Genomic DNA, 18,512 nt, shown 5'->3' with positions numbered 1-18,512 from the left:
GTGTACCGAAAAAAAAAAAAATAATAATGGTACAATTTATATTAAAGAATTTGATACAGACCAAGTAAGTATTGAGATTTAATGGATCAATAAAAAAGCATGTCTTCCTTGCCTGACTTTGGTTGAAATTGAAAGAGATTCAGGAGTCACAGAGATGCAAATAAAAGTAGTACCTTTATTACTGATGAAGTTAATTGAAAAATGTAGCCTTAAATCCATATCTAAGTGGTCTTGCTGTTTTTCTGCTCCAGAATAGATCTTACCAATAGTAATTGGCACAGCTAGAAAAGCACAGACCTCCTCTGCATGGGTGAGAACAGACCAGAATGCATGCTTTTTGCAAGTGAGCAGACTTAACAAAAGAATCCAGAAGTGGCTGAGCTGCAGTTCCTTCTCCTAAACTCTCCTATAGGATTAGCCATTTCTCTTTCCCTGGCAATTAGTGAATGAGGGACATAGAGAAGCCAGAAATGTCAATTTAGCTGAAGTTGCCTCTGTAAAGATTCACAAAAACTGAGGAAAAGTTTTCCCACCTAACAGTATACATACAATAATTTATTACAGAAGTGTCATTTCAAATAAATGGATAATTCAATAAATGTATTAGTGTTCCTGGCTAACTTTTGAAAATACAGTTAAATCCTAAAACTCGGTAGATTTCATAAAGACAGTTTGTTTTCTATGTATATTATACTACAATAAATATTCTTTTAAAAAAGTATGTGTGATATGAACTCATTTTTATTAAAAAATATGTATATATATTTGTTCATATACAAACATATATATATTTATGTCAATCTAGAAGGACATGCATGAAAATGTTAGCAGTTATTATTTCTAGGTGATGGAAATGTAAGTCTTACCTTTTCTTTTACAGTAAGCATGTCTTTTTACTCAACTAAAATAAAATTATTTTTCTATAAATGTTATGTGGGCAATTGTTACTCTTTTATAGTCTGAATTAAACTAGTAGATAGAAACAATGTTTTAAAACTTGCAACAACTATTTACACAATCGTACACTCAGAAATGCTCAAAACATACATATAGTAGGGAATACTTTTTTTTCTGATAGTAATTAAAATAAGATTTCTTTAATAGTGTATGGCAGTATAAAACTGGGAAGTCACACTCTATTTATCATTCTACCTTGTACATGATATTATTGCATGTACATAATATTTGTTTCTTAGGTTTTCTGTTTCTTAGGTTAATTAAATTTATTCCAGTGAACAAATGTAATGATGTTACCTAAACTAAAATTACCAATGAATGTTATTTGTTATCTTTAAAGAAGAAACAACTCTAAATCACTGTAACATCTTACATTGCTCATTTATAACTTGTATATTTATTTATGTAACATTATCTTATTAATGACCGTGTAACAATATATTTCTATATGCTCAACTTACTAAACTTTTAGTTAAAGGAAGAAAAAGAAGGTTAGGTAATTCAAAATTCAAACAAATAATTTCTTTCTAAGGTCTTTTACTTGTGACCATGGAAATTGTACCCTTTCCAATTCAGCAAAATATACTAGGTATTTATTTACTCTGTGCATGATTTTGTTAGATACTATCAAGATAAGTTCATTAAGATAGAAATGTTATTATGAGATGTGAATTAACATTCTTACTAATTGAAAACATTGTTAAATACCAGAGTTCCTTCATTCCACATCATGAAAATAAAAGTTCTAACAATGAATAGTTGCATTTATTAGATCTAGATCCTGTTTTGATTTGCAGGGAAAATAACTTTTTATTAAATCATTGTACTTTAACTGAAAGTTTAGTAAGGTTAGCATGTAGGAATATATCATTACCTGGTCACTGATAAAATAATTTATATATGAGAATTTCATTGTTATATCAGCAATAAAAGGGGTTGGGCACTTTTCATTTTTATATATTAAAGATAAATAACATTACGAATTTTTGTTTGGAGGCCATTGTTATATTTGCTAATTTGATTAAATATAGATAACTTAAACAAAAATTTAAGAAGGGAAGGTAATAACCGTACTAGTCTATAAATTTCCTGAGAACAGAGTCTGTCACTTTCCCAAGTACAATCTTTGCACATAAGTATATAGGAAATTTAACTTGATAAAAATGGAATTATATGATTACAAATAAAAAGTACTGTAGAATATAGCATGTTATATGTTAACCTTAAGTAAAGCACCTTAAAACCTTATTATAACATGGTTGTCCAGGGCCATATCAAGGCACACCTATACTGACAGACTAATGAGATTATGTGGCACCAGTTTGGGATAAAGAGAGGAAGGCATGGGGATCAGAATAGACGGTGAGGATTATTTGCAGCTATTACTAAAACATTAAGGTATTTGTAGATGCTAAAAGTGTAATGGCTAAGGATCTCTTAAGGTGTCCTCTTGATTTATTTCTTTTTCATCGTTATCTACTTCCTGCCATTGTTGGAAAACAATAGTATTTTTTCCCTGAACAATAGATTTTCTTATCTTAGATTTTGCTATAACTCATTATATATAAGCTAAAATATTAGAATTTGGTTCAAAATAATTTTTACCTTTCTGTTTCTTTGTTTAGGCATAATGTCCACTGCTTGGGATTTGTACGATTCTTATAATGCTATGGAGCTTTCATCTTTACCAGTAAAAAGATCTACAGTTGATTCAAGTAGTAAAGCAAGCATACCTTCTAAAGACTGGGACCAAAGGCTGCCAGGGAGTAATTTAGAAAAAAGTAAGATTTCATTTATTTCAGTTTTTTAAAAAATTGGGGTAAAATTGGTATATAACATTATATTAGTTTCAAGTGTACAACATAATAATTCAATCTTTGTATACACTACAAAGTGATCACCACAATGTCTAGTGACTGTCACCCTATAATTAACCCACCCCCTTTACCCATTTCACCTACCCCCCAACCTCCTTCCCCTCTAACAACCATGAATCTGTTCTCTGCATTTATGAGTTTTGTTTTGTTTTGTTTTTTACATTCCACATATGAGTGAAATCATATGGTATTTGTCTTTCTCTCTCTGATTTATTTCACTTAACATAATACCCTGCATTTCCCTGATAATTAGTGATGTTGAACATCTCATGTACCATTTGGGAAAAAATGTCTGTTTTGCTTATCTGTCCATTTTTAATCAGATTTTTTTTCTTTGCTATTGAGTTCTTTGAGTTCTTTATATATTTTGGATTAACCCCTTATCAGATATATGGTTTGCAAATATTTTCTCCTATTCAGTAGGTTGTCTTTTCATTTTGTTGATGGTTTCCTTTGCTATGCAGAAGCTTTTCAGTTTGATGTAGTACCACTTGTTTACTTTTGCTTTGGTTGCTTTTGCTTTGGAGTCAGATCTAAAAAATCAATGCCAAGACCAATGTCAAGAAGCTTATTGTCTATGTTTTCTTCTAGGAGATTTATGTTTTTAGGTCTTATGTTTCAAGTCTTTAATCCATTTTGAGTTAATTTTTACGTTTGGTGTAAAATAGTAATCTAGTATCATTCTTTTGCTTGTGGCTGTCTAGTTCTCCCCACACCATTTATTGAAGAGACTATCCTTTCCCCATTGTATATTCTTGGCTCCTTTGTCATAAATAATTGACAATATTTGTGTGCATTTATTTCTGTGCTCTCTATTCTGTTTCATTGATCTATGAGTCTGTTTTTATGTCAATACCATGCTGTTCTGATTACTAGTGTTTTGTAGTATAGTTTGAAATTAGGGAGTGTGTACCTCCAGCTTAGTTCTTCTTTCTCAAGATTGCTTAGACTATTCACTGTCTTTTGTGGTTCCACACAAATTTCTGAATTATTTGTTCTAGTTCTGTGAAACCTGCCATTGGAATTTTGATAGGGACTGCATTGAATCTGTAGACTGCTTTGGGTCACATGAACATTTTAACAATGTTAATTCTTCCAATCCATGAGCATGGACTACCTTTCCATTTATTTGTATCTTTTAAAATTTCTTTTATTAGTGTCTTGTTATTTCAGATTTTTTGGAATGATGTTTTCATGTGACATTTTAAATAAATTCTTTTGTAGTAGTTACAATATTTTCTTTCTGGTGGAACATGAAAAATACAACTTTTACTTAGAAATAGCATTGTTACTCTTTCACAGTCTTGAACTTTGAACTGAAAATTTTATTTTTTCTTCGATACCTGTCAAGAGTTTCAAAGATTGTATCTTTCTCTGTCGCTTCTTTACTTGCTCTTAAGCTCTTTTTCATACACGTAGTTTCCACAGTTTTCTCTCTCTCTTTCTATACGTTAGATAACTTGTAAGAAAAAGAAAATATGCAAGCTCTGTGACAACATAAAATGGAGATACGTTAACAACAATGGCTTTTAACTGGGGACAATTTTACCTTTCCTAGGGGACACTTGGCAATATATGGAGACATTTTTGGTTGTCATGACTATGATGACATTTTGGGTAGATGTCAAGGATACTGCTAAAATTTCATCAATTCACCAAACAGCCCCACAACAAAAAAAATTATCTGGCCAAAATGTCATTAGTACCAAGGCTTGGAAATCCTGCATTACAAATTTAACTTTTAGTATGTTAAGTTTTAAGATTAAATGTTATAATTAAAACCAACACAAAATTGTAATTCTCCAGATATACTGCTATGAACGAATTTTTACAAAGTTCAGTTATAAGAAGTTTGTTAAGTTCCACTTCTGATTATTTTGTGATTATATAATTTTTCTCTCCATATTCTGAACTTCTGAGTCTTTTTCTTCTAGAACGATATTACTACATTTAAGGGATGGTCTTTACTTCAGACTAACTATATCCTGGCAAAGTTTTGTAAAGTTTTGGTAAATTTTCATAAATTGAACTCAAATATTTCTACTCTCACTAATTTTGACCCAAAGACAAATGTAATATTTAAAAATAGTAAATCAGGGGCTTCCCTGGTGGTGCAGTGGTTGAGAGTCCACCTGCCAGTGCAGGGGACATGGGTTCGTGCCCCGGTACGGGAAGATCCCACATGCCGCAGAGCGGCTGGGCCTGTGAGCCATGGCTGCTGAGCCTGCGTGTCCAGAGCCTGTGCTCCGCAACAGGAGAGGCCACAACAGTGAGAGGCTGACGTACCGCAAAAAATAAAAATAAAAAATAAAAAAATAAAAAAAGTAAATCAGTAAATATTTTGAAAAGCCAAGTTTAAAAAGAATTGGTAATTTTCAGAAAACAATAACCTTATTTATAATGACTACATACCCTTCAGAGATACAGATTCATTGAACTTATCACCTTATAACTTGCTCTATCATTGTTTCTCAAGTTTAATGTTAAAAATGTCTAAACTTTAGATGTGTTACCTATATCCTTTTGGTTTTTTTAAAATGATATTTACGGTATGTAGACTATATCCATATTTTACTGAAAGTTATTTATAATAAACACCAGTTCGTTTTCTCAGAGGAAAGTGAAGGGGAAGAATGAATCATTAGTAACCACTAAAGAAACATTATTTTTTGTTTTTTAAGTATTAATGTCCATACAGTAGGTTTGCTTTTAGAAGATTCCAAAAATTGCTAGGAAAAAAAATCAATCTTAGACTAAAAATTACATGGGACTTCAAAGTATATTATCCCATCCCCATTAAAGCCATTTATCCACAAAAAAGTGTTAGTGGAAGGTCCTACAAGGAAAATGTAGCAAATTGTGGGTCTTTTATTTCATGTGTGTATGGGTGTGCTTTTAAAAGCAAAAAGGGATAATATAATTATATACAATAACTACAATAGAAAGTGAAAATAAATTTTATTTTATTATTATGGCCAGTTAGTGGAATAGGAGACCCCAGAACTAGGAAAAGGGAGAAAATAAAACATAGAAAAATGTATGCAACAGAGCCAAATGATCAGATTTATTGAGAATTAAAGTAATTCAGATAAAAACTAGGACTAGGTCACCTCTAAGGTCCTTTTTGACTCTGAGATTTTGTAATGTAAACACAAAGAGAAGAAAGTTAAATATGATCCATATTGCTTTAAGAAGTATTTCTATTCCATTTAAACTTTGAATATATGGGTTCTATTTTAACCTCTGTTATCATATTCAAGGGAAAAAGAGACCCATAGTTTTCGTTTTTGAAAGTGTATAAGGCCATAGCTCAGTTCACAGAGAAAAAATATTTTCTCTTAAGGGATTTTTTTTTCTTTTGCAGTAGGGTTTTAGATTTTAAAAAATGAGTAAGCATTTTAAGCAAAGGTTTATAGAAAAGTTGAGCAGATAGTAATGAGAGATTCATATAACTCCATCTCTGTCCCAACTCCACACAAAATTTCTCCTATTTCGAACATCTTGCATTAATGTAGTACATTTGTTACAATTCATAAACCCATATTAATATATTATTATTCATAGTTTACATTACAGTTTAATCCTTGTGCTGTACTGATCTATGAATTTTGACAAATGCATAATGACATATTTCCACTATTACAGTTTTACATGGAATAATTTCACTGACCTAAATTTCTCCTGTGCTCCACCTGTTCTATCATTCCTCCTTCCCTATACCCCTGGCCACCACTGATCTTTTTATTGTCTCTGTATTTTTGCCTTTTCCAAAATATCATATAGTTGGAATTGTATAATATACAACCTTTTCAGACTGGCTGCTTTCACTAAACAATATGCATTTAAGATTTTTCTATGTCTTATCATGACAGCTCATTTATTTTTATCACTGAATAATATTACATTGTATGGATGTACCACTGTTTGTTTATCTATTACTTTATTGAAAGATATTTTGGTTGCTTCTAGTTTTTGGTGATTTTAAATAAAGCAGCTATAAACATTCATGTGTTGGTTTTTTGTGTGGATATGTTTTCAACTCATTTGGGTAAATACCTAGGAGTATGTTTGCTGGATCATATAGTGAGAGTATACTTAGCTTTTTAAGAAACTATGAAACTGTCTTCAAAAGTGGTTGTACCATTTTACATTGCCACAAGCAATGAATGAGTATTCCTGTTGCTCTCATTCTTGGAAATATTTGATATTGTTACTTTTTTTGGATTTTTAGCTATTCTTTTTAAAATTTATTGACATATAATGGATACAATATTATATTAGGTTCTGTTTTACAACATACTGATTCAACATTTAAATACATTATGAAATAATCACCAGGATATGTTCAGTAACCATCTGTCATCATACAAAGTTATTACAGTATTATAAGCTATACTCCTTATGCTGTATATTACTTCCTTGTGACTTATTTTATAACTGGAAGTTTGTACCTCTTAATCCCTTTTACCTGTTTCACCCAACCACCCACACTCATTTCCTCTGCAACCACCTGTTTGTTCTCTGTATCTATGTCTATTTCTGGTTTTTGTTGTTTATTTATTTTGGTTTTTTGATTCTACATGTAAGTGAAATCATACAATATTTGTCTTTATCTGACTTATTTCACTTAGGAAAATACCCTCTATATTCATCCATGTTGTTGCAAGTGGCAAGATTTCATTCTTTTCTATGGTTTGGTATTATTCCATTATATATATACCATATCTCCTTTTTCCATTTATCTATCAATGAACACTTAGGTTGTTTCCATATCTTTGCTATTGTAAATAATGCTGCTATGAATATTGGAGTGCATGTATCTTTTCAAATTAATGTTTTCATTTTCTTCAGATATATACCAAGCAGTGGGATTGTTGGATCATATGGTAATTCTATTTTTAGTTTTTTGAGGAATCTTCATACTGTTTTGCATAGTGGATGTACCAACTTACATTCCCACCAACAGTGCAAGAGGTTCTTTTTTCTCTACATCCTTGCTGACACTTGTTATTTATTGTCTTTTCTTTCTTTCTTTCTTTTTTTTTTTGGCTGCGTTGGGTCTTCATTGCTACATGAAGCCTTTCTCTATTTCCAGCGAGCGGGAGCTACTCTTCGTTGCGGTGCATGGGCTTTTCCTTGTTGTGGCCTGTCTTGTGGTGGAGCAGGGGCTCTAGGTGTGTGGGCTTCAGCAGTTGCAGCACGTGGGCTCATTGGTTGTGGTTCATGACTTAGTTGCTCGGCAGAACGTGGGATCCTCCTGGACAAGGGATCAAACCCCTGTCCCCTGCACTGGCAGGTGGATTCTTAACCACTGTGCCACCAGGGAAGTCATTATTTTTTATGTTAGCCATTCTGATAGGTTTGAAGTGATATCTCATTGTAGTTTTGAATTGCATTTCCCTGATCATTAGTGACGTTGTGCATCTTTTCATGTGTCTGTTGGCCATCTGTATGTCTTCTTTGGAAAAATACCTATTTAGGTCCTCTGCCCATTTTCTAATCTGATTATTTGGTTTCTTGATATTGAGATGTATGTGTTCTTTATATATTTTGAATATTAACCCTTTATCAGATACATGATTTGTAAATGTCTTCTCTTGTTCGGTAGATTGCCTTTTCATTTTGTTGATAGTGTGCTTTTCTGTGCAAAAGCTTTTGAAATTGATGTAGCCTCATTTGTTTATTTTTGCTTTTGTTGCCCTTGCCTGAGGTGACAGATCCAAAAATATATTACTAAGACTTATGTCAAAGAGTTTACTGTCTGTGTTTTTTTCTAGGAGTTTTATGGTTTCAGGTTTTACATTCAGGTCTTTAATCCATTTTGAGTTTATTTTGTATATGGTTTAATAAAGTGGAGCAGTTTCAGTCTTTTGCATGTAGCTTTCTGGTTTTTCTAACACCATTTATTGAAGAGACTGACTTTTTCTCATTGTATATTCTTGCCTCCCTTGTCATAGATTAATTGATCATATAAGTGTGGGTATATGTCTAGACTCTCTATTCTGTTCCATTGATCTATGGTGTCTGTTTTATGTCAGTACCATACTATCTTGATTTCTTTAGCTTTGGAATATAGCTTGAAATCAGGGTGCATGATACCTCCAGCTTTGTCCTTCTTTCTCAAGATTGCTTTGGCTCTTTGGGGTCTTTTGTGTTTCCATACAAAATTTAGAATTATTTGTTCTATTTTTGTGAAACATGTCATTGCAATTTTGATAGGGATTGCACTGAATGTGGAGATTGCCTTGGGCTGTATGGATATTTTAACAGTATTAATTCTTCCAATCCATGTGCAAGGTATATCTATCCATTAATTTGCGTTGACTTCAATTTCTTTAATCAATGTCTTACAGTTTTCAGAATATAGTTCTTTTACCTCTTTTGTTAAAGTTATTCCTAGGTGTTTTATTCTTTTGGATACAGTTGTAAATAGAATTGTTTTCTTAATTTACCTCTGATAGATTATTAGTGTATAGAAATGCAACAGATTTCTGTATATTAATTTTTAATATTTATTTATTTATTTTTGGCTGTGTTGGATCTTCGTTGCTGTGCAGGGGTTTTCTCTAGGTGCAGTGAGCAGGGGCTACTCTTTGTTGCAGTACGTGGGCTTCTCATTGCGATATGCCGGCTTCTCATCATGATACGCAGGCTTCTCATTGTGATGGCTTCTCTTGTTGTGGAGCACGGGCTCTAGGTGTGCGGACTTCAGCAGTTGTAGCATGCAGGTTCAGTAGTTGTGGCACATGGGTTTAGTTGCTCTGCGACATGTGGATTATTCCCGGATGAGGGCTCGAACCCATGTCCCTTGCCTTGGCAGGTGGATTCTTAACCCTTGCACCACGAGGGAAGTCCCTACATTAATTTTTATGCTGAAACTCTACTGAATTCACTTATTAGTTCTAATACTTTTTAGGTGGAGTCTTCAAGGTTTTCTGTATATAGTATCAGGTCATCTGTAAACAGTGACAGTTTTACTTTTTTCTTTCCAATTTAAATACCTTTTCTTTCTTTTTCTTGTCAAATTGCTGTGGCTAGGACTTCCAATACTATGGGTTCTTTTTTGTTGTTGTTATTGTTTTTTAACATCTTTATTGGAGTATAATTACTTTACAATAACGTGTTAGTTTCTGCTTTATAACACAGTGAATCAGCTATACATATATATATATCCCTATATCTCCTCCCTCTTGCATCTCCCTCCCATCCTCCCTATCCCACACCTCTAGGTGGTCACAAAGCATGGAGCTGATCTCCCTGTGCTATGAAGCTGCTTCCCACTAGCTATCTATTTTACATTTGGTAGTGTATATATGTCCATTCCACTCTCTCACTTCATCCCAGCTTACCCATCCCACTGCCCATGTCCGCAAGTCCATTCTCTATGTCTGCATCTTTATTCCTGTCCTGCCCCTAGGCTCTTCACAACCTTTTTTTTTTTTAGATTCTATATATATGTGTTAGCATATGGTATTTGTTTATCTCTTTCTGACTTACTTCACTCTGTATGACAGACTCTAGGTCCATCCACCTCACTACAAATACTCGATTTCGTTTCTTTTTATGGCTGAGTGATATTCCATTGTATATATGGGCCACATCATCTTTATACATTCATCTATCGAAGAACACTTAGGTTGCTTCCATGTCCTGGCTATTGTATATAGAGCTGCAATGAACATTGCGGTACATGTCTCTTTTTGAATTATGGTTTTCTCAGGGTATATGCCCAGTAGTGGGATTGCTGGGTCATATGGTAGTTCTATTTTTAGTTTTTTAAGAAGCTCCATACTGTTCTCCATAGCGGCTGTACCAATTTACATTCCCACCAACAGTGCAAGAAGGTTCCCTTTTCTCCACACGCTCTCCAGCATTTACTGTTTGTAGATTTTTTGATGATGGCCATTCTGACAGGTGTCAGGTGATACCTCATTGTAGTTTTGATTTGCATTTCTCTAATGATTAGTGATATTGAGCATCCTTTCATGTGTTTGTTGGCAATCTGTATATCTGCTTTGGAGAAATGTCTGTTTAGGTCTTCTGCCCATTTTTGGATTGGGTTGTTTGTTTTTTTGATATTGAGCTGCATGAGCTGCTTGTAAATTTTGGAGATTAATCCTTTGTCAGTTGCTTCATTTGCAAATATTTTCTCCCATTCTGAGGGTTGTCTTTTGGTCTTGCTTATGGTTTCCTTTGCTGTGCAAAAGCTTTTAAGTTTCATTAGGTCCCATTTGTTTATTTTTGTTTTTATTTCCATTTCTCTAGGAGGTGGGTCAAAAAGGATCTTGCTGTGATTTATGTCATAGAGTGTTCTGCCTATGTTTTCTTCTAAGAGTTTAATAGTGTCTGGCCTCATATTTAGGTCTTTAATCCATTTTGTGCTTATTTTTGTGTATGGTGTTAGGGAGTGTTCTAATTTCATTATTTTACATGTAGCTGTCCAGTTTTCCCAGCACCACTTATTGAAGAGGCTGTCTTTTCTCCATTGTATATTCTTACCTCTTTTATCAAAAATAAGGTTACCATATGAGTGTGGGTTTATTTCTGGGCTTTCTATCCTGTTCCATTGATCTGTATTTCTGTTTTTGTGCCCGTACCATACTGTCTTGATTACTGCATCTTTGTAGTATAGTCTGAAGTCAGGGAGCCTGATTCCTCCAGCTCCCTTTTTCTTTCTCTAGATTGCATTGGCTATTCGGGGTCTTTTGTGTTTCCATATAAATTGTGAAATTTTTTGTTCCATTTCTGTGAAATATGCCATTGGTAGTTGGATAGGGATTGCATTGAATCTGTAGATTGCTTTGGGTAGGATAGTCGTTTTCACTGCGTTGATTCTTCCAATGCAGGAACATGGTGTATCTCTCCATCTGTTTGTGTCATCTTTAATTTCTTTCTTTAGTGTCTTACAGCTTTCTGCATACAGGTCTTTTGTCTCCTTAGGTAGGTTTATTCCTAGCTATTTTATTCTTTTTGTTGCAGTGGTAAATGGAAGTATTTCCTTGATTTCTCTTTCAGAGTTTTCGTCATTAGTGTATAGGAATGCAAGAGATTTCTGTGCATTAATTTTGTATCCTGCTACTTTACAAATTCATTGATTAACTCTAGTAGTTTTCTGGTAGCATCTTTAAGATTCTCTATGTATAGTATCATGTCATCTGCAAACAGTGACTGCTTTACTTCTTGTTTTCCAATTTGGATTCCTTTTATTTCTTTTTCTTCTCTGATTGCTGTGTCTAAAACTTCCCAAACTGTGTTGAATAATAGTGGTGAGAGTGGACAGCCTTGTCTTGTTCCTGATCTTAGTGGAAATGGTTTCAGTTTTTCGCCAATGAGAATGATGTTGGTTGTGGGTTTATCATTTATGCCTTTATTATGTTGAGGTAAGTTCCCTCTATGCCTACTTTCTGGAGGTTTTTTATCATAAATGGGTGTTGAATTTTGTCGAAAGCTTTTTCTGCATCTATTGAGACAATTATATGGTTTTTCTCCTTCAATTTGTTAATATGGTGTATCACGTTGATTGATTTGCATATATTGAAGAATCCTTGCATTCCTGGGATAAACCCCACTTGATCATGGTGTATGATCCTTTTAATGTGCTCTTGGATTCTGTTTGCTAGTATTTTGTTGAGGATATTTGCATCTATGTTCATCAGTGATATTGGCCTGTAGCTTTCTTTCCTTGTGACATCTTTGTCTGGTTGTGGTATCAGGGTGATGGTGGCCTCATAGAATGAGGTTGGGTGTGTTCCTGCCTCTGCTATATTTTGGAAGAGTTTGAGAAGGATAGGTGTTAGCTCTTCTCTAAATGTTTGATAGAATTCACCCGTGAAGCCATCTGGTCTTGGCCTTCTGTTTGTTGGAAGGTTTTTAATCAAAGTCTCAATTTCAGTGCTTGTGATTGATCTGTTTACATTTTATATTTCTTCCTGGTTCAGTCTCAGAAGCTTGTGCTTTTCTAAGAATTTGTCCATTTCTTCCAAGTTGTCCATTTTATTGGCATATAGTTTCTTGTAGCAATCTCTCATGATCCTTTGTATTTCTGCAGTGTCAGTTGTTACTTCTCCTTTTTAATTTCTAATTCTATTAAAGGGTCTTCTCCCTTTTTTTCTTGATGAGTCTGGCTAATGGTTTATCAATCTTGTTTATCTTCTCAAGGAACCACCTTTTCATTTCATTGATCTGTGCTATTGTTTTTTTCATTTCTTTTTCATTTATTTCTGATCTGATCTTTATGATTCCTTTTCTTCTGCTAAGTTTGGGTTTTTTTGTTCTTCTTTCTCTAATTGCTTTAGGTGTAAGTTTAGGTTGTTTATTTGGGATGTCTCTTGTTTCTTGAGATAAGATTGTACAGCTATAAACTTCCCTCTTAGAACTGGTTTTGCTGCATCCCATAGGTTTTGGGTCATCGTGTTTTCATTGTCATTTGTTTCTAGGTATTTTTTCATTTCCTCTTTAATTTTTTAAGTGATCTCTTGGTTATTTAGTAGTGTATTGTTTAGCCTCCATGTTTTTGTATTTTTTACAGATTTTATCCTGTAATTGATATCTAGTCTCATAGTGCTGCAGTCGGAAAAGATGCTTGATACAATTTCAATTTTCTTAGATTTACCAAGACTTGATTTGTGTCCCAAGATCTGATCTATCCTGGAGAATGTTCCATGAGCACTTGAGAAGAAAATGTATTCTGTTTTCTTTGGATGGATTGTCATATAAATATCAGTTAAGTCCCTCTTGTTTAATATATCATTTAAAGCTTGTGTCTCCTTATTTATTTTCATTTTGGATGATCTGTTCATTGGTGAAAGTGGGGTGCTAAAGTCCCCTACTATGGTTGTGTCACTGTTGATTTCCCCTTTTGTGGCTGTTAGCATTTGCCTTATGTATGCTCCTATGTTGGGCGCATAAATATTTATAATTGTTTTATCTTCTTCTTGGATTGATCCCTTGATCATTGTCATGTCCTTCTTTGTCTCTTGTAATAGTCTTTATTTTGAAGTCTATTTTGTCTGATATGAGAATTGCTACTCCAGCTTTCTCTTGATTTCCATTTGCATGGAATATCTTTTTCCATCCCCTCTCTTTCAGTCTGTATGTGTCCCTAAGTCTGAAGTGGGTCTCTTGTAGACAGCATATATATGGGTCTTGTTTTTGTATCCATTCAGCCAGCCTATACTTTTTGGTTGGAGCATTTAATCTGTTTATATTTAAGGTAGTTATCAATCTGTATGTTCCTATTACCATTTTCTTAATTGTTTTGGGTTTGTTACTGTAAGTTTTTTCCTTGTGTTTCCTGCCTAGAGACTTTCCTTTAGCATCTGTTTTAAAGGTGGTTTGGTGGTGCTGAATTCTCTTAGCATTTGCTTGTCTGTAAAGGTTTTAATTTCTGCATCAAATGTTAATGAGATCCTTGCTGAGTAGAGTAATCTTGGGTGTAGGTTTTTTCTGTTTCATCACTTTAAATATGTCCTGCCATTCCCTTCTGGCTTGCAGAGTTTCAGCTGAAATATCAACTGTTAACTTTATGGGGATTCCCTTGTATGTTATTTGTTGTTTTTCCCTTGCTGTCTGTAATATTTTTTCTTTGTATTTAAATTTTGAAAGCTTGATTAATTTGTGTCTTAGCGTGTTTCTCCTTGGATTTATCCTGTATGGGACTCTCTGTGCTTCCTGGAGTTGATTGACTTTTTTCTTTCCCATATTAGAAATTTCAACTATAATCTCTTCAAATATTTTCTCAGATCCTTTCTTTTTCTCTTTTTCTTCTGGGACCCCTATTATTTGAATGTTGGTGCATTTAGTGTTGTCCCAGAGGTCTCTGAAACTGTTCTCAATTCTTTTCATTCTTTTTTCTTCATTCTGCTCTGCAGTAGTTATTTCCACTATTTTATCTTCCAGGTCACTTATCTGTTCTTCTGCCTTATTTATTCTGCTATTGATTTCTTCTAGAGAATTTTTAATTTCATTTATTGTGTTGTTCATCATTGTTTGCTCTGTAGTTCTTCTAGTCCCTTGTTAAACATTTCTTGTATTTTCTCCATTCTATTTCCCAGATTTTGGATCATCTTTACTATCATTAGTCTGAATTCGTTTTCATGTAGACTGCCGATTTCTTCTTCATTTGTTTGGTCTGGTGGGTTTTTATCTTTCTCCTTCATCTGCTGTGTGTTTCTCTGTCTTCTCATTTTGCTTAACTTACTGTTTTTGGGGTCTCCTTTTTGCAGGCTGCAAGTTCGTATTTCACGTTGTTTTTGGTGTCTGCCCCCAGTGGGTAAGGTTGGTTCAGTGGGTTGTGTAGGCTTCCTGGTGGAGGGGACTGGTGCCTGTGTTATGGTGGAGGAGGCTGGACCTTGTCTTTCTGGTGGGCAGGATCACGACCGCTGGTGTGTTTTGGGGTGTCTGTGACCTTATTTTGATTTTAGGCTGCCTCTCTGCTAATGGGTGGGGTTGTGTTCTTGTCTTGCTAGTTGTTTGGCATAGGGTGTTCAGCACTGTAGTTTGCTGGTTGTTGAGTGGATCTGGGTCTTAGAGCTGAGTTGGAGATCTCTAGGAGAGCTTTCACTGTTTGATATTATGTGGAGCCAGGAGGTCTCCCGTGGACCAGTGTGCTGAACTCGACTCTCCCACCTCAGAGATACAGGCATGACACCTGGATGGAGCACCAAGACCCTGTCAGCCACACGGCTCAGAAGAAAAGGGAGAAAAAAAGAAAGAAAGAAACAAAAAATAAAATAAAGTTATTAAAATAAAAAAAATTTAATTATTAAAAGTAAAAAAATTTAGAAAGTAATACAAAGAAGGAAAAAGAAAGATGAGAGCAACCAAAGCCAAAAAACAAACCCAGCAGTGATAAGAAGCACTAAAAACTATACTAAACAAACAAACAAACAAACAAAAAAACGGACAGACAGAACACTAGGGCAAATGGTAAAAGGAAAGCTATACAGACAAAATCACACAAAGAAGCATACACATACACACTCACAAAAAGAGAAAAAGGAAAAAAAATTCTATATATCTATGTATAAAAAAACAAAAAAGGACGAGAGCAACCAAATCAATAAACAAATCTACCAATGATAATAAACTCTAAATACTAAACTAAGATAAACATAAAATCAGAAACAAATTGATGCAGAAAGCAATCCCCAAGTCTACAATTACTCTCAAAGTCCACTGCCTCAATTTTGGGATGATTCATTGTCTCTTCAGGTATTCCAGAGATGCAGGGTACATCAAGTTGATTCTGGAGATTTAATCCGCTGCTCCTGAAGCTGCTGGGAGAGATTTCCCTTTCTCTTCTTTGTTCGCACAGCTCCTGCAGTTCAGCTTTGGAATTGTCCCCGCCTCTGCGTGTAGGTCGCCTGAGGGCGTCTTTTCTTCTCTCAGACAGGATGGGGTTAAAGTAACAGCTGATTAGGGGGCTCTGACTCACTCAGGCGGAGGGGAGGAAGTGGTATGGAATGCGGCGCGAGCCTGAGGTAGCAGAGGCTGGCATGACATTGCAACAGCCTGAGGTGCACTGTGTGTTCTCCCAGGAAAGTTGTCCCTGGATCACGGGCCCCTGGTAGTGGCGGGCTGCACAGGCTCCCGGCAGGGGAGGTGTGGATAGTGACCTGTACTTGCACACAGGCTTCTTGGTGGCTGCAGAAGCAGCCTTAGCATTTCATGGCCATCTCTGGTGTCCGAGCTGATAGCCACAGCTCGTGCCTGTCTCTGGAGCTCGTTTAGGCGGTGCTCTGAATCACCTCTCCTCGTACACCCTGAAACAATGGTCTCTTGCCTCTTAGGCAGTTCCTGACGTTTTCCCGGACTCCCTCCTGGCTACCTGTGGTGCACTAGCCCCTTCAGGCCGTGTCCACACAGCCAACCCCATTCCTCTCCCTGGGATATGACCTCCGAAGCCGGAGCCTCAGCTCCCAGTCCCCACCCGCCCTGGCAGATGAGCTGACAAGCCTTTCGGGCTGTTGAGTGCTGGTTGGCACTGATCCTCTGTGCAGGAATCTCTCCACTTTGCCCTCCACACCCCTGTTGCTGCGCTGTCCTCCATGGCTCTGAAGCTTCCCCACCCCCCCGCCACCCCCTGTCTCCACCAGTGAAGGGGCTTCATAGTGTGTGGAAACTTTTCCTCCTTCACAGCTCCCTCCCAGATGTGCAGGTACTGTTCCTATTCTTTTGTCTCTGTTTTTTCTCTTTTCTTTTGCCCTACCTAGGTACATGGGGAGTTTTTTGCCTTTTGGGAAGTCTGAGGTCTTCTGCCAGCATTCAGTAGGTGTTCTGCAGGAGTTGTCCCACATGTAGATGTATTTCTGATGTATTTGTGGGGAGGAAGGGAATCTCCATGTCTTACTCCTCTGCCATCTTGAAGGTCTCTCTAATACTATGTTAAGTAATAGTGGTAAGAGTGGGCATCTTTGTCTTTTTCCTGATCTTAAAGTCAATGCTTTCAGCTTTTCACTGTTGAGTATGATATTAGCTGTGGGTTTGTCATATATGGCTTTTATTATGTTGAAGTATGTTCCCTCTATTACCACTTTGTTGACAGTTTTTATCATAAACTGATGTTAACTTTTATCAAAACTTTTTTCTGCATTTATTGTAATGATCATATGATTTTTATCCTTTGTTTTGTTAATGTGGTGTATCATGTTGATTGAGTTGCAGATATTGAGCCATCTTTGCATGCCTGGGATAAATCCCACTTGATTATGGTGTATGATCCTTTTAATGTATTGTTGAATTTTGTTTGTTGATATTTTGTTGAGGATCTTTGCATCTATGTTTATCTGGGATGTTGACCGGTTGTTTTCTTCTTGTTTTTACTGTCTTTGATTTTGGTATCTATGTTGGCCTTATAGAATAAATTTGGACGTGTTCCCTCTTCAATCTTTTGGAATAATTTGAGAAGAATAGGTAATCCTTTAAATATTTGGTAGAATTCACCAGTGAAGCTGTCTGGTCTTGGACTTTTGTTTGTTGGGAGGTTTCTAATTAGTGAATCTCCTTACTAGTCATCTGTTAGTTCAGGTTTTCTATTTTATTATGATCAGTCTTTGTAGGTTGTGTATTTATAGAACTTTATCCATTTCTTCTAAACAACAAATTGGCTGCCCAATTTGTTTGCATGTAATTATTCATAATAATTTCTTATAATACTTTATATTTCTGTAATGTTGGTTGTAACGTTTCCTCTTTCATTTCTGATTTTATTTATATGAGCCCTCTTTCCTTCTTGAAAAGTCTGGCTAAAGGTTTATCAATTTTGTATCTTTTTTCAAAAAACCAGCTCTTAGTTTCATTGATTTTTTTCTATTGTTTTTTAGTGCCTATTTCATTTATTTCTGCACTGATCTTTATTATTTCCTTCCTTTTAGTAACTGTGGGGGGGTGTTGGTTCTTCTTTCTCTAGTTCCTTTAGGTGTAATTTTAAATTGTTTGAGATTTTTCTTGTTTCCTGAGGTAGACTTGTATCACTATAAACTTTCCTCTGAGAACTGCTTTTGTTGCATCCCATAGATTTTGTAATGTTGTATTTCCACTTTCATTTATCTCAAGGTATTTTTCGATTTTCTCTTTGATTTCTTCAGTAACTCATTTGTTGTTTTGTAGCATGTTGTTAAGACTCCACATGTTTGTGTTTCCAGGTTTTTCTTGTAGTTGACTTCTTGTCTCATGCCT

The 18,512-nt window shown here is 35.2% G+C and overlaps 1 protein-coding gene across 1 annotated transcript in view; it reads left to right on the top strand.

The window, feature by feature from the left end:
* DNAI4 (dynein axonemal intermediate chain 4) overlaps nucleotides 1–18,512 on the top strand; it is a gene marked incomplete at both ends in the record, with an annotated part of 115,728 nt that overhangs the window by 51,188 nt on the left and 46,028 nt on the right. The window contains 1 exon segment of the mRNA XM_079721049.1: nucleotides 2,583–2,738. Within this exon segment, the coding sequence (XP_079577175.1) occupies nucleotides 2,583–2,738 (156 nt within the window).

This window comes from Hyperoodon ampullatus, assembly GCF_949752795.1.
Source record: "Hyperoodon ampullatus genome assembly, chromosome: 2".
NCBI lineage: Eukaryota > Metazoa > Chordata > Mammalia > Artiodactyla > Ziphiidae > Hyperoodon > Hyperoodon ampullatus.
Note: the sequence above shows the minus strand (reverse complement) of the source record. Positions and strands in the feature narration are given on the sequence as shown.